General features: G+C 45.7%; 2 protein-coding genes across 2 annotated transcripts; both read left to right on the plus strand.

The window, feature by feature from the left end:
• Positions 1 to 1,344: 1,344 nt before the first annotated feature.
• On the plus strand, positions 1,345 to 4,538 carry LOC124697242 (PHD finger protein MALE MEIOCYTE DEATH 1-like). The gene is made up of 3 exons (XM_047229865.1): positions 1,345 to 1,735; positions 2,317 to 2,563; positions 2,798 to 4,538. Exons 1-3 carry the CDS (start codon positions 1,345 to 1,347, stop codon positions 4,188 to 4,190), a joined length of 2,031 nt encoding a protein of 676 aa, XP_047085821.1. The 3' UTR covers positions 4,191 to 4,538.
• Positions 4,539 to 7,736: 3,198 nt separating this feature from the next.
• On the plus strand, positions 7,737 to 17,746 carry LOC124704088 (vacuolar sorting protein 39-like). The gene is made up of 13 exons (XM_047236333.1): positions 7,737 to 8,159; positions 9,287 to 9,498; positions 10,024 to 10,155; positions 10,248 to 10,391; positions 10,880 to 10,992; positions 11,985 to 12,405; positions 12,980 to 13,309; positions 13,876 to 14,097; positions 14,247 to 14,489; positions 14,600 to 15,028; positions 15,361 to 15,459; positions 16,693 to 16,909; positions 17,308 to 17,746. Exons 1-12 carry the CDS (start codon positions 7,751 to 7,753, stop codon positions 16,891 to 16,893), a joined length of 2,955 nt encoding a protein of 984 aa, XP_047092289.1. The 5' UTR covers positions 7,737 to 7,750; the 3' UTR covers positions 16,894 to 16,909; positions 17,308 to 17,746.
• The last annotated feature ends 7,209 nt before the right edge of the window (positions 17,747 to 24,955 follow it).

Genomic DNA, 24,955 nt, shown 5'->3' on the forward strand with positions numbered 1-24,955 from the left:
AGGACGTCGCTCATGCCATTAGGGAGAACAAGCACATTGACATGCACCCCGACCTATACATGGCTGTGATGGACCTTGTTGGTTTCACATAGGTGGACCTCATGGAGGCGCTGAGCCACCTCGTCGACCACAAGGCTCAAGGCACGAGTTTTGTGGGCATGAGGGAGCCTCACATGATCCTCTTGCTGAGGACCTTCCTCTGCAAGTACCACAACTAGGCTGGCTTCGGCCATGGGGTTCGGGAGGAATGCATGGGGGTGAAGTTGATGTTGATCGATGATGATGATGACTTGATGTATGTTTTGGTGGTAGCTAGGGCTTACAAACTTCTAATGAACGGTACTATATATGATGAGGTGGTATATACTAACCCCTCATGTGACGGTGAACTGGCGGTGTTAGGACGACACCCACTTTTGTTGTCGTGCTAGGTTGACACCATAGTAGTGTAGGATGAACCCGTGATTCACTTCTGGCAATGATAATGCATGCTCTTGTTAGTTTTACGATCTTGTGTAGTAGTGAACTTGTGATGCTTACTTGTTTCATGGTTTTGATAACGTACCTTACTTGTTTCTATCGAGCAGTGTTTGGGTGGACACTACCCAACTGGACCAAGATTTTGCTGCGGGCTAGCAGACGCGTGATAGAATGCAGTTTCGCTGCGCGATTTCTCCGGGTCGCTCAAGCTATGAAGGGTTTGCTCCTTCGTCACAGTACAAAGTACGTGTGGCCGAATGATATGTGCTCGTGATACAGAAGCATGCCGCTTGACCGGCGAAATCCAATTGTGAGCGCGTGTCAGGCCAATAATTTGGCCAAGGACAGAACGCCTCGTCAGGCTCAGCTAGTCGCGGGCCTCACATGGAACCGCCAATGCCATGGCGCCACGCCACCCCCTACTCTGCTCCCTACTCTGCAACGGCCAGCTCCTACCCCCTCTACTCTATCGCCATCGCCGGGCTGTCACGACAGTGTCACCGCAGAAATACTTTTACCACGACCTCCACTGTCCACGCCCCACCAGTCAGCCGGCCTCACGTGTAACTGTAGTACCCGTGCGGGCCCGGCATGTCATCGAGACTGGGTACGTTCAGCCGGTACACAAATTACCCACGGTCAAAACGAACGTGTCGGGAATGTCACGGTCTCGCAGATCGTGTGGCTGGAAACCTGCCACCAGCAGGGGCCCCACCCGTCAGCGCACCGCTCACGGCATTTTTCTGGAACTCCGGGCACCACAAAATTACGGGAACGCCCCTGCCGCCGAGGAGCAGCCACCCCAAACCCCCAAAACCCTGAAGCAGAGAGAGAGAGAGAGACCAGACCAGCAAGCAGAGGGCAATGCCGTCCATCCGCGCGCTCAAGCGGCTCGCCGACTCGCGCCCGCCGCCGGCGCCGGCGGCGGAGGAGGAGGAGAGCCCGCCGCAGCACTCCTTCTCCTCCTGCTCCTCCTCCTCGCCGCCGTGGCCCGCCCCGTCGCCGGCCTACCCGCTGCGGGACTTCCCCGGGAGGGAGGCCGCCGCGCTCTGCGGCGCGTTCCGGGACAACGTCCGCTGGCTGCTCACCCGGTGGGGCCCCGTCCCCGCCCCCGCCCCCGATGCCGCCGCCGCCGCCCCGGCGCGGCGGGCCTTCCTCGCCGACGACCGCGCCCGCGCCGTCGTCCCCATCGTCGCCGTCGAGGTGCTCGCCGCCTCCTCGCCCGCCCCGCTCTGCGAGCTCTGCCGCTGCGCCGGTGAGTCCCGCGCGCCTCGCTCGCCCCCAATTTCTGCTAGCTACCTCCTCGCGTGTTTGGCTCGCGCCGCCGAGGGCGATGGCCGGATTAGGTTCTTAGCCCCCATGGTTTCTTGGTCGCGGTTGATTCGGGCCTGCGAATCATTTCCCCCCTTCGTGAATCGTGGTCTGACGAAGAAGCGCGGTTCTGATTGAGGAGGATTTTGTGTGTGAATCATTTCAACTTTCTTGCAATTTGTTAATTTCCGCATTCCAGGCAGTTCGAAGCCGCGTCCCTAATTTGGGGAATGGATCATAGCATCTGCATCTGCTTCATGTTCTTGCATTCACACTTGCAGTACCTGGACCGGATTCCACGGGCTCCATCTAGCCCGTTTCAAATTGTTTTGAATCCGTTTCCCAAAATGGCAATGCTGGCTGCAATGATGGCCTCTGGCCTCGTAAAGTTTTTTTCCCCATCCTGGAAAAGTGGTAGTTTGCACATTCATGGGCTGGTTCCTGCTGCTGCTAGTATTTCTCTGACCGTAATAATCCCTACTATCATCAGTCAGTAAATAACAAGGACACGGCGAACAATTTCAGGTTGGAGCCACCACTGGGTGTCAAAGCGGAGGTACCATTTCATCATCCCAGCGGATGCAAACTGGGACCAGCATTTTGGGACAGATGTGCTCCTTGGACGCGACGACCACCTGCTCCATGGCCTCATCCACAGCAATGGCTTCGGTCACCTTGTCGCTCTCCGTGGTCGCGAAGGCGGATCGACCTCCCTCTCTGGCCGTGACTTGATGGATATCTGGGATCGCCTTTGCTCTGCTCTCCGTGTTAGGTAACAAGATTTACCAGTTCTTCTTATGTTCAGACATTCCCTGCATATGCACTTGTTTATGAAATACCATAACTGCTCAACTGAAACTGATTAATCACTGTTCTAGTTCAACACACTTTTGAATATGCAAATAGTAGAACTTTTTGCATGTGTGCATGATGATTCTGACCTATAAACTTGTAATGGAGATCTCTGCTTCACTTGTCTTCTGACCTCTGAGGGCCTTCTGTGCAGGGCCGTTTCTTTGGTGGATCTCTCCAGGAAGCACTCTCTGGACCTCCGCCTCCTGCTCGGTGTGGTGAACGGTGAGACATGGTTCACCCGCTGGGGATATTGCCTTGCCAGAGGCAGCTTCAACGTGTCCCCTGCCACATATGCTGCTGCTTTGGAAGCTCTGGCTTTCCTGCATGTTGACCATCTCCGCAGCCGACATGTTCGTCGTGTGGTCACCGTCTACCGCCGCTTATCCAACAAGCCGCTGACCAGTGTCCGTGAGTTCCTCCGTTGCCTACTTGACTGGAAGCACCATGAACCACCCCTTTCACCGCCTCCTGCAAAGTCACTCCCCTGGTTGCCATTCCTGCTGCCAAAGCCATGTCCAATGAAGAGGGAGGTGCAGCCGAGGCAGGGGCAGCAGTGCAAGCGCTTTGAGGATGCGGTTGACCTCGCCCATTGTCGGTTTTCCAAGAGCCGTCTTCTACATGCTGCAGAGGTGGTTGTTGCCAAGCTGCTTGAGCATGGAAATGGTGCAGAGATGACACGCCAGGCACTGCGAGATGCTTCGAGGGGTGACATCGGCGATACTGGCCTCCTTGACTTCGTCATCAAGTCTGTTGGTGACACCATTGTTGGCAACCATGTTGTGCGCCGACTGCCCAATGCCACGACACGTATTCTCCAGTTCAGCCTGGAGGAGTGTGAAGAGCCAGTGCAAATGGATGTTGAGGTAGAACACCCCAGTCCTGAAGCACGGTGGGCGGGGGGCTCAGTTGATGTTGAGCGGGATCTGCGTGCTGTCTACCGAGCAATGGTGAAGGCGCTCAGTGAGGCAGCACAGGCTGTGCTGGACTGCAAGCACTGGGTGAAGTGCTGGGGCCTTGGGGACGAGTCTGATGATCAGCTAAGGTTCCTGGCCGAGTGGCAACCGCAACCTTGGGAAGCTGATGATCTTACACGGCCAATGCCAGCGGGGGAGATTGTTGTGGTGCCACTGCATACATCGATAGGGGAGCTTCTCGTCGAGGCAGAGCATGCGCTGAGGGACACATACTGCTTCTTTGAGGAGTTCCATGCTGAGAAGCTTGATGGTATTACTGGGGAGAAGTGGGATCCAGTGGTGCTTGGTGGGGCAGAGTCTGGGGACACGATCGGCGTCCATGGCCATGGGGCAGACATGGAAACTGGGCTGCGGTGCGAGGGCGGGCTTGATGCGTGGGAGGTGAGGTGTGTGTGTGGTGCTCAGGATTACGACGGCGAGCGCATGGTGGTGTGTGACATGTGTGGTGTCTGGCACCACACCCGATGTGTCGGCATCGAGGACAGCGTGTCTGTTCCGCCATTGTTCCTGTGCATACTCTGCGGCGGCGAGCTCATGGGCCCGATTCTGAAGGACGCACTGGTAACGTAGTGACTATTCTTCTTCTGCCTTCCAAGTTCCCTTGGGTCCACAATGCTCCATGATGTTAGGCTGACGAGATAAAACCAGTTCTGAAATCTTTTTTCTGTAAATTGGGTTGTTGTGGTATATGTTTAGTTTAACTCCGAAACTATATATAGAAGTTAGCAGAGGATATGGGGATCAGTAGACAGCAGTAGATGGGGCGGAAGTCCCATCCTATCCATGCCGGTTGCACAATCCGGCTGGAAATTTTGTAATACCTGATACATCACAGAAGATGGTATAGCTAGCTAGATGTAAATACATGTTCTGTGGTTGTATCTTGTGCTGTCTCTGAATCCTTCCAAGTGGTGAATCTATTATACAGACAAATCAAGTGTTTATACTGGTTTGGTGTTTGTCTTGTCTTGTTGGTGCGTCCAAGGTTTTCCCACTTGTTTGTTAGCTTCTGTGACATTTGCTTCCAGTGCAGATCAGGTTCTGTAATCTGTGGTATTGCATCCAATTCTTGACAACCTTCTAGCTACGATATTCCTGTGTTTTTGTGTGAGAACGGAACCAACAAACTCAGGCAATTAATTTTCTTAGGAGCAGAGCGATCATTGTCATTCTATTGATTTAAACATCAGTGCAGCGATTGCCAACATCGCCCTGCTCGCTGTGTCTGGATGTGCTCTCCATTAATCAGTTACCTGGGCCTGCTAGATGTCCCATTGTCCCTAAAGGTTGATGAGAGTTAATCTCCCAGCTTAGGCTTGCAGTTTACCTCTCCAGCCAGCAATACATTTGAGGATTTTGTCTACTAAAGGTCTAAATGTGACCATCTCTGCATAGTTTGTCATAATGAAGTGGAATCCCTAGTTAGTAGTTACTTATTGGGAGAGGATCCTACATTACAACCAGAAATTTCTATAAATTGTTGTACTTCACCATCTTCCATTCGTATAGCCGTATAGGAACGAGCTCACTTTCACCATCTTCTAAGAAGCCTGCTCAAAACATGTAAACAACCACTTGAGGTTTCTATTTTGTTCTGGGTTACTCTCTACTAAAAGAATAGAGAGTATCATTTTCTGTTCTCCATTGTGCGAGCCACAGAACATAAAATCTCCAAGGAGTCCGTTCGTACAATCACACGCTTTGTCAGACCATTGCAGTCTGCAATGACATAGGCTGTTTACTCTTAATAGTGTCCCTATCATCCTATTGGATTTGCATCAGTGAAGTCAAATAGCTCACGACACACCAGATTTTTTTCAGCTAGCCGTTTTCACTTGATGTGTACCAGTCATAATGGACGATGTAACAGTTTAATAAAGCTGACCTACCCGTGAAAGCTGACCCTGGTCCATACATTAGAGAACAAAGAAAACACTCCATCCGTTTAAAAATAGGTGTCTCAATTTTTTTTTTAGATATGGATATATCTATAACTAAAGTATGTCTAGATACATACTAAGACATTTATTTTTGGACGGAGGTACTACATAAAATGAAAAACAAAGCGAAAAGGGCAAAAGGAGAGGGCAAAATTCGTCTTCCCACGGTACACATCATGTTCAGTTGATTTTCCTAAATGCTTCACTAAACTAACGAGTGTCGATATGAGGTTGTTTCAGGAGTTGTTAAAATTGTTGACAATTTTTTGCGAGAAGGTATAGAAATATTGTTAGGGCCTCTTTGATTCACATTTGATCCAAAAACATAGGAAATAGGAAAAGGGCATGAATATTATAGGATTCCGTGTGCAAAATATAGGATTGTGAAAACATAGGAATTTCGCGAAAGTGGGTATTTGATTTGAATGGATAGGAAAAACACATGTATCCTAAGAAGCATGATCAAATCAAGATTAAAACAAATGCCCCCACAAAAAAGATTGAAACAAATACAAAGGTGAGATTAGGTCTATAAACATAACTTATGGTGTTTTCCTTGTTCTTTATGTATAGGAATGTAAGGAAGAGGTTTGAGTCAATTGTAAAAATTCTTTGTTTCGTTCCTTTGGAATCTAAACCAAAGGAAAAAATTCCTCTATTTTTTTTGTCTATGCTCTGAATCAAATGGACGAGGGCATGTTTGGTTCGAAGGATTTACAGAACGTAGAAATGAAAAAAATGTAGAAACAAAATGTCATGCCAGCTCAATCCTACAAGAATTGAAAACACAAGAATTTGTATTGCATGTTGTTTGGTTGCGCCACAGAAAACATGAAATTGTTGTGAAGAATCATGTGTTTTCCATAACTTTCATAAAAAAACAAAGGAAATTTTCCATGATATTGGATCTAAGGGAAAAATTCCTATGAAATTGCATGCAAAGGACTATAGGAAAAAAATATCCAAGGATTTAAATCCTATAAACCAAACAAGTTCTATAGAAAAAGTTCCTAAGAAATTGAATCCTCCAAAAGTCCTTTAAATCAAATAAGCCCCCTGAATAGTGCCACCTAAGAAAATTCCCTATTTTAAAGTTTTCCTCCACCGTTCTTATGAATCAAAGAGGCCCCTCGACAATGGTGATTCGTACTCTCGGCTCTCCATCGATGATGACAAAGCTAGTCGGTTATTATTCCCTGACATACTGGTGTTGGTACTCTTGCCGATGTTGTATGACTACTTTAATGGTTGCGTGCGTGCACGCAGCCTTGGCATTGCGGCTCAAAAAATTATGGGAGAACTTTCATTGATATCTACAGGTCTATGGTTCGTTATATATCTTTGGCTGCCTTCAGAAGAGTACAAGATTGTGTTCCGGAAGAAGAAAGAAATTGAAGACCTCGAAAATATGTTACAGTACTATCTTTTAGACTTTATTTTGTAATCGTTGGAGTCAGTTCATATATCTCTACCATGTACTATTTATTGCTATGAATATATGTGGTATTGATTGTCAAAAAAAAAGAGAGGCCCCTTAACTCATTTGTCCCGTGGAAAAGTAAATATCATGAAAATAAGACTGCTGCAAAAGTAAGTAAGAATATATATGGACTTTTGTCGGGCACATGGCGGCCGCGTTTTGAACCTCTGAAAATTTAAATTCAGATTGTTTTCAAAAAAATACAAGGATCAGAACTAAATATGTTGTATTCTAGGCTAAGCAAAAATGACAAGTGGGTGAAGGGTAATGAACAATACACTGATATCTCGATTTTGCCATTTAATGATATTTTAATATTTTTATTAATGGACAAATACAATATTTTCGTTCTGAAAATTTAAACATTGATAAAATACAATATTGTCTATTTTTAAAAGAAATTAATAGTTTTGAAGTTTCAAAAAGAAAAGAAAAAAGCGCACATGTAGTCGGGATACACTTGGGGGTTCCGTATATATACACGACGGAGTAGCAGAGAATATGTACCACGTGTATTCGTGCAAATACGTATCCGACGGGGGACCGTATACTCCCGTCCTCTACCTCGACTCCTCTGGCCAACGTCCTACTACGATCTCGCCTGTCCGATTCGACCCCAACCTCCCACCGTCCTCCTTCCCCCACACGACGACGACCGCCGCGGCCACCGCCTCGCGCCGCCGGGGAGGGCCCGCCCGATCGCGCCGGCCATGGTGCACAGCGCGTACGACGCCGTGGAGCTGGTCTCCGGCGTGCCGGGCCGCATCGAGGCCGTCGCCTCCCACGCCGGGAAGCTCCTCGTCGCGGCCTCCGACTGCTCCCTCCGCATCTACTCCCCGCCGGCCCCCGCCGACGGCGAGATCCGGAGGGACGGGCCCTACGCGCTCGAGCGCCAGGAGCAGCGCCTCTGGCGCCGCGCGCCCTCCGCCATGGAGGCCAGCGCCACCCGCGACCTCCTGCTCTCGCTCTCCGACTGGGTCGCCCTCCACCGCCTCCCCGGGCTCGAGACCGTCGCCGTCGTCTCCAAGACCAAGGGCGCCAACGTCTTCGCCTGGGATGACCGCCGGGGCCTGCTTGCCGCCGGCCGCCAGAAGCGCCTCACCATCTTCCGCCTCGACGGTGAGAATTCAGTCGATTGCCTTTGTTATACTCTTGAATTTTATTTTTGTTTTCCATTAGTTTTGGCTGTTTGATCGATTGGGGTCTCGGTCGAGCTAGAAATCGCCCGCTGGTACTTGGTAGCCTCAATTTGGAGAATTGCGCTACTCTGAGCGTCCACAGTGATCTAAAAGATTCAGACAATTCACAACTTAGGAGGGGGTCGAATTGGTGCCCAGAGTTGGTAACTGTAAAAGCATTGGCACTTCAATTTAGATTGCAATTCCTGGTCCCTAATTTGGATCATTCACGGGATATCTCGTAAAGGGTACATTCCGATAAAGCTTTACAACTTGGGAGTACTACCACCCCAATGCTTAATAATTCTGCGTAATACATTGCTGGTTTAGTAAAGGGATATAATTCAGTGAATAGCAGAAAATTTAATAATTAAAGCTGTTGAACTCAGAAGCCTTCAGTGAAGAGTTTAAACTTTTGATTGATCCATCGCTATTTGCTCGTTAGATTTTCCATGGTAGGAAAATGCACATCTTTTATGTTCTTTAGTTTTTGCATGCTAAGCACATTTAGATATTTGAATCAGCACAGCCTCATAATTTTTTATATTAAGGATCGAGATTTCTTGATGTAATTCTGACATACTATAACTGCTAACTTTGCTAGATGATTTAATATGCTAATGATACGGTATCTCCTTAACCTTTAATACTGTATTCCCTTTTTAAATTTATGTTATAATAATCTCGAGACATCAAAATCAGACGTTCCATGAAACTTTGTTCTCTATTTTAAAATGGTTGTAAATTTTTGTTGGCAAGGGAGAATTTGCAAATGTGACCATGTTTGAAATTCGGAAAAGCTTATGAAGTACTAGTTTCTTCGTTGAAAATGCAATAAAAAGTGACTCATAGTGTTGAAAGACCAATGTAAAGAGGACTAACTGTGTTTAGTACTTAGCAGTATCTAGTACCTTATGTACTAGTAGAGGTCTCCACATGCCTTCAGATGTTAATTTTCCTGTGGTACATGTTTGATAGATTTGTGAAAGCTTCTACGGGAATCTGGAAATATGTCAAATGGTTAAAATTGTTCTGAACAGGTAAGGCAACTTAATTTCTGTTTGTCAGGTAGGCGAGAATTTGTTGAGGTGAAGGAATTTGGTGTTCCTGATATGGTGAAATCAATGGCCTGGTGTGGTGACAACATATGTATTGGGATTAGGAGGGACTATATGATCATAAATAGCGTGACCGGAGCATTAACTGAAGTGTTTTCTGCTGGGAGGATTGCTCCTCCATTAGTTGTGCCTCTTCCTACCGGTGAGCTCCTCCTTGGAAAGGTATAGTACTTCTTTATGAGTTTCTAGTTGTTTTTTTCATCACATGATGTTGTTTGGCAGTTTGATCGTAGCATTTTGTGGTGTTGTTTGGTTCAAATAACTATTTGACAACTTGATATGCTTTACAATAAGAATGAGCTGTTCTAAGCGCGTTGAGTTTATTCTCGTTATCTTTCCACTGATTCATAAGCAATAACTAATCAATAACTAAGTTGAATGCCACTTTTTGTCGAATTGCATCCACAATTTGAGGAAAATACAATCTTGTCTTGTGAATGTTTCGACCACAGTTGATGTGAAACCTTTAGTTTAGATGCACTATGACACAATGCTAGGAACCAGTTAGAATACGTTCAAACTTTATAATTTGGCTATCAGAAAGGACTGGCTTGATTCAGATTCCTGAGCATGCTTGATGTGACATGAAAAGTGTATGGGAAGCTGACACGAGTTTGATGTCACTGAGACTCATAACAAGTACAGTACAAAGTATCTCATTTATCTTTTTTTAAAACCTTTTTCCAGGATAACATTGGAGTATTTGTTGATCAAAACGGGAAACTTATTCAAGATGGCCGGATAATTTGGTCAGATACTCCTGCTTCTGTTGTTATACATAAGCCGTATGCCGTGGCACGTCTGCCACGACATGTTGAGGCAAGTTCCTTTCTCTTCTATATTCAGCGCTGAAGAAAACATTGGAAATCATAAGTTTCATTCCCAACCTAATCTACTAAGTATTACTTCAGATACGGTCTCTTAGAGCTCCCAGTGCATTGGTTCAGACGGTTGTCCTCCGTGATGTTCAGAAGCTTGTTCAAACTGACAACTGTATACTTGCTGCACTTTCCAACTCGGTCTATGGTTTGCTGCCTGTTCCTATTGGTGCCCAGGTATGGTGTTTAGTTTATTAATATTGATTGGTGTATCGATGTCAATATTTACATATTTTCCATTTTAGGTAGCACTAATCACAACATTGCTGTTTCACTATGTTTCGCCTTTTATCATAGGTTAAATATCATCTGAGAAATCTTGGTGAATTTAGTGCCTATCACATAGTTGCATAGGTTGAATATGCAGCAGAAAATTAGCAAAATTAAATGTTTGACCTAGTGATCCCTCTTTTGAGAAAACAGACCAACCGGATTATGTATTAGGCTGTAGACAAGGATCTATGTTTTATATTCTTCTTATGTCACCAGTTGCAGTGTAGATTCTTTCTAATAGTTACAACTTACAATGTGAAGCCTTTTACATTTTTACTTGAGTGTTAATTTTTTGAAATGTCAATTTAACATTAAATCATTTTTCAAGAACCTTGAAAGTCGTTAGGCATGATTTATTCCAGTTCCTTACATATAAATCTTTTGGTCTGTAGATAGTGCAATTGACTGCCTCTGGAGAATTTGAAGACGCGCTGGCATTGTGTAAGTTACTTCCTCCAGAGGATTCAAACCTACGAGCTGCAAAGGAAAGCTCAATACACATGAGGTATGTTCAGATTGCTCGGTCAGATGGCCGCAATAGTATTCATTTTGCACTTTCCAAGTCAGTTGATATTTATATGTCATTGCATGACATGATTGGGTAGATGCTATTCTACTTTATTCAAGGTATTTCAATCACTAAAGCCCATCACTGTACTTTTGTGTTGAACCTGTCATCAGGGAAACATATGAGAAAACCCTTATATGCTACTGGAACTTGGGGTTTCATGATACACAGAATACACTCTTATTTGAATTGCATATCCTCCACTGGGCCTGCGCGTTAACATGACCCTTTTCTCAGTTCAAGAATTCAAGAATTCCCTTATGGGCCTGTCCTTTATCACTGCCCCCCCCCCCCCCCCTGCTTTTCTCCATGACCGTGAGGTGAGAAGAAGATGGCCTGATGGCACGACTTTGGCCACCGCTCACTGCATCAGTTGTGGCAAGGGCAGCGTCTGCTGGTAGTGAGGTTGAGGCAGCGGAAAGGACCCGCCCGCATCTCTAGGGAGACCTGAGTACATTGCTAACAAGATGCTACGGTTTCACAGCCCTCAGGCCAGGCAGTTCTGATAGTCGGCTGCAGCCCTGTCCACACCATCATTGCAGGCGGCGTAGCTGGCAGATCTGACCTCTTTGACTCTTGTTAGAAATAGGTGGGGTTGTGTCCAATGATCTCGCTCTGGCACCAGCATGTTTGTGGATGTTCTCAGAGTTATCACTGATGGGTGATGGCTAATGTTTGTGGATGTTCACATGTACCCCTTTTTGTAGACTATAATCAATCAAGTTGAACAGTGAAAATTTAAAAAGCGAACTCGTCAAACATAGGAACTGTGAACATCCGTGGTAGATTTTTATTGGGTTCTGTTTTAGTCTACAGTCAAAGCAGATGAACATCCAACTAATGATTTTCATGTTTTCTTATAATATCGCAATTTGGGTCCTTGCATATATATAACCAACTAATGTCTATCCTTTTTGTTCATGAACCAGATATGGGCACTTCTTATTTGATAATGGGAGCTATGAGGAAGCAATGGAACAATTTTCGGATTCGCATGTGGATATTACATATGTGTTCTCTCTATACCCATCTCTTGTTCTGCCTCAAACACACATTATAGGTGAACATGACAAGCTCCACGACCTGCCAGAATTAGCAAGAGAATCATCTGATGTGACAGATGAAATGGAATCATACTCTTTGCAACTTCATGACTCTGATGATAAATCTCCACTGGAGAACAAGAAAATGAGTCATAATTCTCTAATAGCCCTTGTGAAGTACTTACAGAAGAAAAGAAATGGGATTATTGATAGAGCGACGTCTGAAGTAACAGAGGAGGTGGTCTCTGGAGCTGTGCACCATAGCTTAATCTTATCTGAGCCATATAAGGCAAAGAAGTCAAATAAGGTAATAACTGTTGAAGTGCCTGTCTTGTTGCAAATGTTGTACTCCCTCCGATTCATATTACTTGACACTAGTATAGATGTATCTCGAACGGCAACTAATATGGATCTAGATACATCTATACTAGTGTCAAGTAATATGAATCGGAGGGAGTAACTATTTGTGATAGATGTGGAGTTATTGCAGAAAGCAGGGTTTTAGTATAGAATAAGTAAATGAGGCATTAATTTGTCCCAGATATTTAGAGTTGCGGAGTCAAAACTACAAATACAAACATACACACTCAAGGGTCTAAGGTTTCATAAGAATCAAACTCCTAGACGTCCATGATATTCTCGTTCCAGTGAACATGATGTAAATGCAATTCCCTGGTGTGACAGGAACATTCTGGTGTAGAACAACAGTTGCCTTAAATTTCTTGTCAGAACAGCATGCTATGATCCTATCCAAAGTTCTTGGGCCTTGTGTATGTGGGTCTGTAGTGTCTATTGTACATATAACTGCAAATCAAGGTATTTATTTGTTAATAACTACAAAGGAAAGCTCATTCAGTGATTCTACTTGTTTTTATTGTCAGAAACGACCCCAGACGCTTAGAAGTTCTGTTGCTAGAGAATTGGCGACTGTACTGGACACATCTCTTCTTCAAGCTCTTATTCTTACAAGACAGTCATCAGGAGCTGTTGAATTATTGAAAGGACTCAACTATTGTGATTTGAAGATATGCGAGGAGTTTCTGAAGGAAAGGAGCGATTATATGGTGTTAATTGAGCTCTATAGGAGCAATGACATGCACCGTGAAGCTCTCCAATTACTCAATCAGTTGGTTGAAAAATCAAAGTCTGAGATGGCAAATACTGATTCTATTAAAAAAATTAACCCGCAAATGATCATTGAATATCTCAGGGTATTGTTCTTTCTCCTTTATTATCAAATATAACAGATACTGCTCTACACTCTCATGTATACATACTCAAAACAATATAAAAAAAAGCAAACAGTTGCTGGGTTGCTGCTGGTTGCATCGTGTTTTCTTTGTCTAAAATGATCTTTGTAAAGTTTGACAAGCGAATGTCTTAATGTGCACTTATATTTCATAAATGTGGAAGCATCATCAAAATATTGAATTCAAGATGCGCTTCATTGTTCAGAATTGCATTTCTTAACATATCCTGTGCATAAATATTATTGCATGATTACTTCTAGATTATTAGACTTTTAGTCCTAGTTTATATGCTTGCTGTTGGTGGGATCATATTATATTTGGTTTTTGCGAATATGAACTGGCTTCCTGGAATCACGTACTGGCATTAGAGAAATTTGTTGGCAGCAGTAATATTTTCAATTTTATCATTTGGTGTGTGTTTAAGGTTATCGTTTGGACATTGCCCTACATATTAGGGAGTCAATACCCTTGTCACATTCTTCTATTGTTTTTAAAGCTGATGTGAGATTTTGTGGTGTTTTGTGCAGCCCCTTTGTAGATCTGACCCAATGCTGGTTTTGGAGTCTTCTTTGTATGTTCTTGAACGCAACCCGTCAGACACTATTGAGCTCTTTTTGTCTGAAAACGTTCCAGCAGATTTGGTAAATTCATATCTGAAACAGCATGCTCCAAATTTGCAGTCAACTTACTTAGAGCTAATGCTCTCAATGAGTGAAACGGGGATCAACCCTAATCTACAAAATGAGCTGGTATGTTATCTTTGTATTGTCACTTTGTAATTAAGTAGCATGTTATTTTATGTTATTGAGGCAATCTTACATCCATAAGCTGTACTTACAAAGTTTGCCATATATGAATTTTTTCTAATCTTCTCATATTCGAACTTTCTGGCCTGAAGGTGCAACTCTACCTTTCTGAAGTTCTTGACTGGTACAAGATTCTGAAGGATGAGGGAAATTGGACTGATAAAACGTATTCCCCAACGCGGAACAAGTTGATATCTACATTAGAGAGTAATTCAGGTTACAATACAGACACACTTCTTAAACGTCTTCCCCAGGATGCTCTTTTCGAAGAGCGTGCTATAATGTACGGGAAAATGAATCAACATCTCCGTGCATTATCTCTGTATGTTCATAAGGTAACTGCTCTGATGATGTGCTTCTGGTATCTGCTGGTACAATTGGTTAATGAATGGATTAGTTTGAACTTTCAAAGGTTACTCAGAATAACCTATGCACTACTTTGCAGCTCCACATGCCAGAGCGCGCAGTTGCATACTGTGATCGTGTTTACGAGGAAGGAGCGCAGCAGCCTTCCAAGTCCAATATTTATTTTAATCTTCTCCAAATTTATCTAAACCCAAGAAAAGCTGAAAAAGAAATTGAGCAGAAAATTATTCCAGTGGCATCACAGTACCCGGGAATTCAGAGGGTTAGCTCTACTACTAAGGTCAGAGGAGGGCGTATGGGTAGAAAGGTTGTTGAGATCGAAGGGGCTGAAGACATACGCTTTAGTACTAGTGGAACAGATAATGGTCGAAGTGATGGCGACACGGATGATGTTAGTGATGGAGGCCCTATAATGTTGAATGAAGCACTTGAATTGTTAAGCCAAAGGTGGGACAGAATAAATGGTGCTCAGGCTCTTCGGTTGTTACCCAGAGACACAAAACTGCAGGTAATTATTGTATTTGTTCGGAAAATATGACAACTCCCGCTTTCATTGTGGCATTGTGTCAAAAGCAACAAAAAAAAAAGAGCTTCCATGTTAATGTAGTATTCACCTTCTCTTTGAATACATGACATATTACTGTTAGCTGCTGCGTTTTATGTTGTTCAGACTGTTGTAAGAGACAAAAAATTGCCCCTTAAAAAGATGATCACAGTTCTGCGGCTTCTGAGATTTTTGTGTTCCAAAATTTGTTGCTTCAGCTGTTTAGTTTCATCTTTCAACATGTCCAGTTGCTAAAGCTTCTGAAAAGTCAAATAATTTGGTGTGAATGCTTGCAGGATCTGGTGTCATTTCTTGAACCACTACTTCGGAACTCTAGTGAACATCGGCGCAATTATATGGTTATCAAAAACTTGATTCTCCGAGCAAACTTAGAGGTTAGCTTGTGTCATGTTTTCTTGTAGCTGTATTCCTGTGTTTGTCCTTGGGGGATGCAAGTATGTTTCCTACCAACTTTGTACTGAATCCCCGACACTTATTATGGATCGGAGGAAGCAATAGATTCAACTTTAGTGTTTCGTTTTACCAGGAAAGAGTTGGGGAGCCCCCTACGGTATTATTTTCTCTACTTAAAAACTGGTACATATGTACATGAAGCATGGGCAAAACCCCAAAAGATAGGACACACTCAACTTTAGACTAGGTCACTGTATGGGCAAATAAGAAATATACGCCAATTACAAGCTAAGAAGCCAGTCCCTAAGGGGCTGCCGACGGACATGCTTCGCTTAGTGAAGAAATAACCCAGTTTCCCATTCAAGAAGCACCTTTGAGAGAGAGATACAGAGATCTTGATTTTGGAAAATGAAAGCGTTTCTCGATTTCCAAATGCCACACCACTGCGGTAGCAATCTCCAGGAAACAGGGCCCTCACTGCAGCATGAAACAAAACTGACCGAGGGATCCCAAGACATGGAAACATCATCTCAGCATTTCTTAGCATACATACAGCCAAAGAAAAGTTGCAAACGATCTTCCGGTATTCCCTAGGAGCACAGAAGCAGTTTGGACCCAAATCAAGAGGCACTCCACGGAAATAAACTACGCACAAACTTTTAACTTAGGAGTAACCTTGCTCTTCCGTAACCAGTGGTATTGCAGCTGATCCAACACTTAGGAAAACAAGAACTGATAGTTATTTAACTAATGGTGTTGTGGCAGTAATAAATATAATTTAAGACCAGTAGATGCTACAGTATGTTTTCATATAAGAGAAGCCACAACACCATTAGTTAAATAATTATCAGTTCTTGTTTTCCTAAGTGTTGGATCAGCTGCAATAACACTGGTTACGGAAGAGCAAGGTTACTCCTAAGTTAAAAGTTTGTGCGTAGTTTATTTCCGTGGAGTGCCTCTTGATTTGGGTCCAAACTGTAGCTCTCAGCACTGGGTACGTCTCTACTATATCTAATAATCTGTGCACTGATAATTAGGAAATACCCATTAACTTTGGATTTTGGTAAACTACTATCATTGTGCTGATAAATATGCTATCTCATCATGCATGACATAGTCGTATTACTGGCCTGGTTAACAGTTTTATCAAATAGCTTTGTTGCAATAGTGGAATGAATGAACTTCTGTTCTCAAAGGTTGCATCTACATATCAGGTAAAAGAGGATCTGTACAAGCGACGTCAAGCTGTTGTGAAGATTGATGGAGATAGCATGTGTTCTCTTTGTCATAAACGCATTGCAAACAGTGCTTTTGCAATTTATCCAAATGGACAGACATTGGTGCATTTTGTATGCTTTAGAGAATCACAACAGATTAAGGCTGTTAGAGGATCAAACTCTGGGAAACGTAGATGATATGGCCATACACCAGGTATAGATTCAAACTCCATATTCATGTATTGCTGCTCAGCCTATTATAGGCACTAGTATGTCAGGTGGCCGACCAATGTTGGTTGTCAGGGTCTCTGCCCTCACTTGAATATAGCTGTTGTTTGCGGTAACTATTGTAAATTGTAATGGTCTGAAATATGAGGTGTCCCTTCCCATATTACCGCTATCCAGTTTCATTTTCCCAAGCTTCAACCCTTTGCTATTGCCATGAGAATTGAACATTCCCACTCCCCAGTTTCCTTAATATCTTGCTCATTAGTGATTGTTCATCTTGCAGATATCCTTTGTGTCTTGCAGATATCCTTTGTGTCTTTATTCTTAGAAATAAATCAAGAGTGTGTGCTAACTTGATTCCACTTTCATATATGTATTTGATAGATCAGATGTCAATCACCAAAACATTCAGTTCGAACACCAGGAGAGAATTGGCCAATAACCATGCAAAATTTGGGTCATGCTTGGAGAAAGTTTGTCTGAATTCCTGTTCCAGTTTGAGCTTTCAATCTATGGCTTTGCCCGGATGCTTTTGTTGGATGTCGGCTTATGGAAATGCTTTTGTTGGTCTTTACGGGATCTGAGTGGATTGCTTCAGAAAGCTTTTGACGGTGTGTTTTTGCTCTCTTGTGAGCCTTGTATTTAGAGTATATCTTGCATGCCAGAAAACTTATCTGAGTTTGTTGGAAGTGATCGTCATGATTACGTATAGTGTTCCAGCAGATACTCAAGCGTGATGTAAATACGTAATCGGCAATATCTTTCTGTTTGTATCAATCATAATACCACAAGAGTAAATATTGGCATTCACATTTTCTGAACATCGAGTAGATTTCTTAAAATTTCTGTAGTACTTTGTTCAAACTGTGGCCTAAAGGCATCTCCAACGGCGCGACGCATATTGGACGCCCAAAAATGGTCACAAACAGGTCCGTTTACGTGCCCTGCGGACATATTTTAATCGCGCGTCCGTTTGCGTCTGGGTGTGCTCCCCAGCGGGTGACCCATTTTTTGTTTGCAAAATATTTAAAAAGCATAATCTACTACGTAAAAACTATACATGACCACAAGTAGTTTAGGTTTCTACTACTTGCTGCCCGATGGCCCGGTCCTGTAGTTGCATCCCTCCCTCGTCTGCTTCTTCGCCACCTGCCGTGCGGCCGCTAGGGCTCGGTGCGCGTCCTCTATCATGCACCGCTGCAGTGTCTCGTTCTCGGCCTTCTTGAGCGTCTTGAAGGAGTCGATTAACGCCCTCTGTTCCGCCGCCTTCTCCTCTTGGGTAGGCGCATTAGGGTCATCAGAAGACCATGAGATGTCGGAGTCGTCGTTCTTTGCGGCCGCTACCCTGCGAAGTTCCATCTCGGCATCGAACGCCGCATGGGCCACCCGCTCCTCATCTGCTTCCTTCTCCGCGTCAGCCAGGAACTTGGCATCCCTAACCGGGTCGAGGAGGTCATCGGTGCTATCATCGTCGTCGAACTCCTCGTCAGAGCTCGAGGCTGGGGGAGGTGGAGGCGCGGCAACCTGGTCGCGGTCGGCGCTGCTCATGGTGGCACAGGTGGAGGTTGAGCGGCAGCGGCGCTACGGTGGAGGTTCTGTAGCGTCTAGGGTTTAGTATGGGATGAGATGAGATGCACGCCCCTAGTTATATAGGCCGGAGGCCGGCGACGACCGCGACACGCGTGGCATCACCATTACTTAGTGCACCACGCGCCACGTGAGGCATCACCATTACGCGGCCGCAGGCGGCAAAGCGACGCCTCGGCGCCAGTACTGGCGCCGCTGAGAAGACGCATCGAGTCTGGGTCACTGCCAAGCGGGCCGACGAAATGTCCGTCCAGACGCGAACGGACACTTTGCGCGTCCGTGCAGTGTCAGCAGAGATGCATTCGAGACACATATTTAGGCCAAGTTGCGGTGCTGCGGAAGGCCCAGTCACTATGCGTCGCTCCGCTGAACCGTGTCCCATACACATTTTCAGCCCAATCGGACGCAAACACACTCGCTTTGGATCACCCCGTTAGAGATGGCCTAAGAGCATCTCTAACAGACCCTGTAAAAACGCGAACTGAAAACTCGGAGTTCAGTTCACCGAACTCATGTTTACGGGTTGAAAAATCGCTGGCGCACAACAGACCCTGTAAAGCAAAACTGTAAAATTGAATATTCCCCAAATATGCCATTAAGGCCCACATGTCAGCTATTTTTCCTTTTTTCCCTATTTTTCATTCTTCTTCCTCGAGCTCCTCCCGAGATGTCCCGGCCGGCCCCCGTCGCCCCTGCCCTGCGCTGCCCCGCGCCGCCGCTCGCCCGCCTGGCTCCCCGCCGCCGCTCGCCCGCCTAGCTCCACGCCGACCCGCGCCCGCACGGCCCTGCCTGGCTCCGCGCCCGCCTGGCCCCGTGCCGCCGCGTGCCCGCCTGGCATCGCGCCGCCGCGCGCCCTCCAAGCCCCGCGTCGTCGCGCGCCCGCCCGTCCCTGCGCCGCCGCGCGCCCGCCTGGCCCCGACCCGCGCCGCCGTGCCCTTCCGGCGCCACCCATGCCATGGCCGCTCGAGCCCCGCCAGGGCAGTCCGCCGTTGCGCGATTAGCCACCAATTCCGGCGACCAGCAACCAATTCCAGCGAGGATGTGCTTCTCTCAGTAGCCTATTGTTCATCTCTGGCAGAAACTAGTCGAAATTTGGAGGAATTTGGTGAATTTGATAGTAGCCTCGTGGGCGGAAGGACCACAATGAAGAGCAACTGCATGAACTTTTAGCGCGCATAACGTTCGGTTTCGCTTTCAGTTCGGCATTTCACCCCCTACAAATAGGGGCCGAGTTGGGTCTTTCAGTTCGAAACTGAACTTTTTTTTCGGTTTTGACTCGCTTTCAGGCTCTGATCTGCGCCATTTTTCGAACCGAACCCGTAAACTGGCGGTTATTTTTCGATTTTGGCCTGTTTTCAAGCTCTGTTAGAGATGCTCTAAGTGTAGTAGACCTACACATTGCGAGGAAGTTTGATATTTCAACACACATCACAGGGCTGCAGTTGGAAATATGTACTTTCCGAAAAGACGGTGAATTATCTGTACACAGGGGCAGCTGATCTCGACTGTCGACCATCTCACTAAACGGTAGCCGTGACGAGCCGATCCATTTTATTTTTGGAACATGTAGAAACGGGAAGAGGCGGCGTTTTGGCTCATAGGAGCATTTGCATCCATTATATAAAATAATTAAAACATAATTTTAAAAATGTTGAAAACTTCTGACATAAAATTTATGACGTACATCGCGATATTTTATGTTTGTATACAAGTTTTTGTGAAAAATAATATTTTATGTGGCATGTATAAAAAAGACAAAAAAATGTCCTACGTAGATGTGTTGTAGCATCAAAATTTATCTTTTTTTTACAGACGACACAGAAAAATAGAAAAATTTCTGTAAACTTGTGTACAAACATAAAATATCTAGATGTACATGCAAAATTTTATTTCAAATTTTCATAATACTTCAAAATGTATTTTTACAGAACGGATTCAATACTCTTATGAGCCAAAGTGTTTTCCCTAGAAATGGGGCATATACACAGAGAATAGGCATGTGCTTCTGCCTGCAGACGGAGCCACGCAGCGACGCGTGGGCGTGGTCAGTATCGCAAGGTCACCGTGGTGTGGCAGTGAGGCCGGGGTTCTTTTGTTTACCACTGGGAAAGAGTGCCTCTATCACGTATCAGGTGTTCAGTCTAGGACATGGTATACTCCCGGTGCTCCAAAATTCGAAAACATCATCCTAAAAATGATGAAAATTCAAAAAGAAAAAAATATCGATATATACACAACATGCATCTACCATGTCCCACGGTTCCAAAAACAAATTCAAAACACACATATTTGTCTTTTTGGTTTCCGACATATACATTTGTCCCATTGAAACCATAATTTTGGCCCATCAGCATTCTTGACGTGAAATTTATGTATTTTGTTTGTCACACTACAAGCCGACCTAGAAGGCGCGAAGGCACCCTTCACGATGCCGCACAAGGCACCGACGCCAAAGATGAAGCAGAAATCATGGACCCAAGAAGCTTGCGAGGTAGACTGGTTGCGTCGCAAGTACGCGACTGCAGAGCGGAAAGGTTGGCGCACCGCGAAGGGTGTGAAGAAGTGGGTGGTCGCGAATACATCACACCTCACTATGCTGATCGCATACGCCAGCGCCGCTGAGTTAAGCCCATGGAGCGTGAGCGGCACCACGTACGTCCTGGGAAGCGCCTATCCGTCCACGCCTAGCTTCTTCAATGACAACGGCTTTGTGACGCTGAGGTTCTCGCCGCATTACGCCGACACCCTACCGCACGGCGGGTTCAACCCCAATGCCATGTTCTCCCTGACGTATGACGAGAGGCATCAACAAGCCCCAGGCGGCGACAACAATGTTCCCTTCACCTAGCGCCGGGTTCCGCTCGAGTTCGAGGCCAGTGCTGGTAACCCATTCGAAGGATGCCAACACACGGGGAGGAGGTGGAGGTGGAGGAGGAGGAGGAGGAGGAGGAGGAAGAGGATGACATCGAGGAAGAAGACGATGACGAGGGCGAGGAAGAGGATGGGGAAGATGGCGAGGAGTATCTTTGGCAAGATAGATGGTGGCGCTGAAAGGGCTGGCAAGAAGAAGAAGAAGGCAACAAGCGGCACAAGAGGCCCCAAGTGGAAGCTGCTAGAAGATTAGTATTTGTGCGACTCCTGGAAGACGGTTAGCATCGACGCGATCATCGACGCTAATTAAAAAATATTGCGCCTATTGGAAGAGTGTCAAGACCTAGTTCGACGAGCACAAGTACCTCGACAAGTAGTACACCATCATGCAAATGAAGATGATCCAAAAGGCTATGTTGACCCAATGGAGCATCATACAAGTAACAATGAACCTCTTCCTGCCTACCATGCTGACATTGAACAAAGGCCGGATAACGACACAAATGCGGTCAACCAAGTAAGTGAGCCGCCGTCCCTTCTTGAGTCTGTTTCGAACCGGTTATGCATTGATGTCTTTGCAATTTTTTGATTAGTTGGACAAGGCTCTTACCTTGTATCGGTCGAAGAACGATGGCAAACAATTCAACTTGTTGCATTCTATTGCCACACCAAGCTGAAGGAGTGTGAGAAGTGTAGTTTGATGCGCATCTAGTTGGCGAAAAGCTAAATATGGCATCATTGATCTGAAAGCGCCGCTCGCAACCTCGGCGGGCCTTCCTATCGGCGATGAAGGCGACCAAGACCTTTGCGCTTGAAACAACGTCAGCCGGCATTAATAAGATGATCAAGGTTTCCTTATCATGGACAACAACGTCATTAATAGTGAAGTCATGTCGAATAACGTGATGGACACACACCCAAAAGGTATTGCAATGTGGTTAAGTCACAAAATTCAGCATTGTGATGCCGATATAAAATGTTGTAACCTAATCCTTAGACCGTGACACCATATTTAATCATTGTCATCCGCGGCTACTTTTGACATTATCAACCGCTACACCGTAACAGGGTAGTTATAAAGGTGATGCTCAGATATTCCAATGGGATGGGTTGAGGTGTATGTGCCAATAACAGGATTTGTACATCTTGTGATGGATAGATACCGAAGGGTCTACTCGGTTATATTATATCAACACCGCTTGCTTTAGCGGTGTGGCTTTTGCATACGGAGGTCCCTGAACAAGGGACTAAGAGCGTAAGTTAGTTAATCAATGTTGTGGTTCTGAAGTTTGTAGGTTATGAACTGTTCTTCCACGACAGCTCTAACATCCATGTAAAACATGAAAAGACAAAAGTAGATGCGTCTAACTTTGTCTTGTAGAGGGCACATGTTATGATATTGTATGGTCGAGGTAAGTTTGTGAATTATTCGAAGATTACCGACGAGGAGGCACCATGGACCCTTGGCGCCATTCCGTAGCGCACGATGGAGATCATGGCGCGAAGAGGACCATATCATGTCACCATTTAATTTAATGTGATGTTATTAACTGTTTTTCTTATGATGCATGTATTAGATATCTGACATTAGCATTATAAGATGATCCCTCAATGAAATACTAACATTAGTGTTCTCCTGTCGAGGGTACTCCTCGGTAATGCCCTCCGATTGGGGCTTAGGGTTGATGGAATCCTTAGGTCGACACGAGACATCGGTTCACAGACAAGCGGGGAGAGCAATTTACCCAGGTTCGGGGCCCTCGATGAGGTAAAAACCTTACGTCCCGCCTGTCTGATCTTGATTATGAAAATATTGGGTTCCAATGGGGTGCCGAAGACTTCGGCCGTGTTCTCGTCGAGAGGCTAAGTGCTACGGCGACCTAGCTCTAGACTTCTGATGGCTAAGATTGCTATGATTGATCGTGTCCCTCGGTAGCCCCTATCCTGGCCTTTATATAGGAGGCCAGGTCTCAAGAGGTCTAACCGGGTACGACTAGGTTTACAGGAGTCCTAGCTCTAAACATTCCTTGTTCGGCTGCTCCTTTGTCTTGCCCGCCAAGGAATCTTCTGCTGCGCCATCCAAGTGGCCCGCCTTGCCATCGAGTACCTTCATGGGCCTCCAGTTAGATTGTATAGGATAGGGCAATGTCGGTTACCCGAAGGGTAATGCCCACATCAGTAGCCCCCGAGTGTCTAGCCGAAGATAGTTCAGGTAGAGACTAAAGCATGCCTCCACCTAATGTTCTTCTTTTCGATTGTCCTTGCCCATCTTGTATCATCATCTTCTTCTATTGGGTGCGCGTCCAGCGCTCCCGATGGGAGTAGCCCCGAGTCTAGGTACGGATGTTTGCAATCCGTGCGTAGACTCAAGTTGTACCACTCGAACGTTTTACTCTGCCGAAGTTTTGCTGCAAATCTTCATGGGTCATCCGATACATTTGTACCAAGGCTTGCTTTCTTCAATAAGTTTTCAACGCATAAGGGATAATGAGTAACGTGCCCAACTTTTCTTCGGTTAGCTGCCGATGGCAAAACAACGTCACCCTACGCGAGAATCAAGTCCCCGGGCATGATCCTGGAGTGCAAAAAGTTCTATCGGGTGCGCGTCCGAGCTCCCGATGGGAGTAGCCCCCGAGTCTGGGCACGGGCGCTTGTAACCGGGCGCAGACTCGAGTTGATCATTCCATCCTTTTCTTCAAATGTTTCTTCACACGAATATCTTCGAAACCTCAGATTATCGGGTGTGCGTCCAGCGCTCCCGATGGGAGTAGCCCCCGAGTCTAGGTGCGGATGCTCGCAATCCGTACGTAGACTCAAGTCCACCACCCGATATCTTTTATATTTCTTCGAATGCTTCGAGCGATCTTCACGGCGTCACTGATGACGTTATTCACGATTTGATTTTGGTCGACAAGACGCGACCCGTTGGGCCCATCTTACCTCTTCTCGGCTCTGTTTTTAAGTAATATCCTCCTTTCTCGTACGGTTACCAAGGCGCCTCCTAGATTTCCGTGACCAACGATGAAGAGAGGGTCCCTTTAATGAACTAGAAGCAATGACACGTGTCCACACAATCCTCAAGTTCTCCCCTACTTAAAATCTTTTAGAACAAAATCCTTAGCATTTCCTCATATCATCGTAGCATCCTTCTGTTCTTCTTCCACCTTCCTCTTTCATAACCGCTGCGCCGCCACCATCGTTTTTAGATCTTCTCCAGATCTCGCGATGGTGAAGAAGAAGAACCTTGCTACCGCCGCCAGTTCTGCGAGTGGTGGCGCCGCCGCCAATGCCTCCTCGAATCTTGCGAAGAGGAGCGCTCCAGATGCTCCTCCCCCACCTCCGGCGCCGCCAGCACCGCCAAGCTCGGTAGCCGCAGCCAAACCCGGAGATTGGCTAGCGTCCTCCATCACGAAGCGTGATGAAAAGAGGGCCCGAAGCCTTGGTCTAGTCTCCTCCGACGAGGGGAATGTGATTCTCCCCAGTTGCGATCTCTCGGCCCAATCCTCCCGCTGGTTTTACCGTGATGTTCTTGTCGTTCTTGTATCGGGGTCTCTCGCTTCCTGCTCACGAGTTC

This window comes from Lolium rigidum, chromosome 3, assembly GCF_022539505.1.
Source record: "Lolium rigidum isolate FL_2022 chromosome 3, APGP_CSIRO_Lrig_0.1, whole genome shotgun sequence".
NCBI lineage: Eukaryota > Viridiplantae > Streptophyta > Magnoliopsida > Poales > Poaceae > Lolium > Lolium rigidum.

Coding starts and splice junctions, on each gene's coding strand:
- LOC124697242 (XM_047229865.1), top strand. CDS start 1,345: ATGCCGTCCATCCGCGCGCTCAAGCGGCTCGCCGACTCGCGCCCGCCG. Junction 1,736..2,316: donor CGAGCTCTGCCGCTGCGCCG/GTGAGTCCCGCG, acceptor GAACAATTTCAG/GTTGGAGCCACCACTGGGTG. Junction 2,564..2,797: donor TGCTCTGCTCTCCGTGTTAG/GTAACAAGATTT, acceptor CCTTCTGTGCAG/GGCCGTTTCTTTGGTGGATC.
- LOC124704088 (XM_047236333.1), top strand. CDS start 7,751: ATGGTGCACAGCGCGTACGACGCCGTGGAGCTGGTCTCCGGCGTGCCG. Junction 10,392..10,879: donor CTGTTCCTATTGGTGCCCAG/GTATGGTGTTTA, acceptor TTTGGTCTGTAG/ATAGTGCAATTGACTGCCTC. Junction 10,993..11,984: donor GAAAGCTCAATACACATGAG/GTATGTTCAGAT, acceptor TTCATGAACCAG/ATATGGGCACTTCTTATTTG.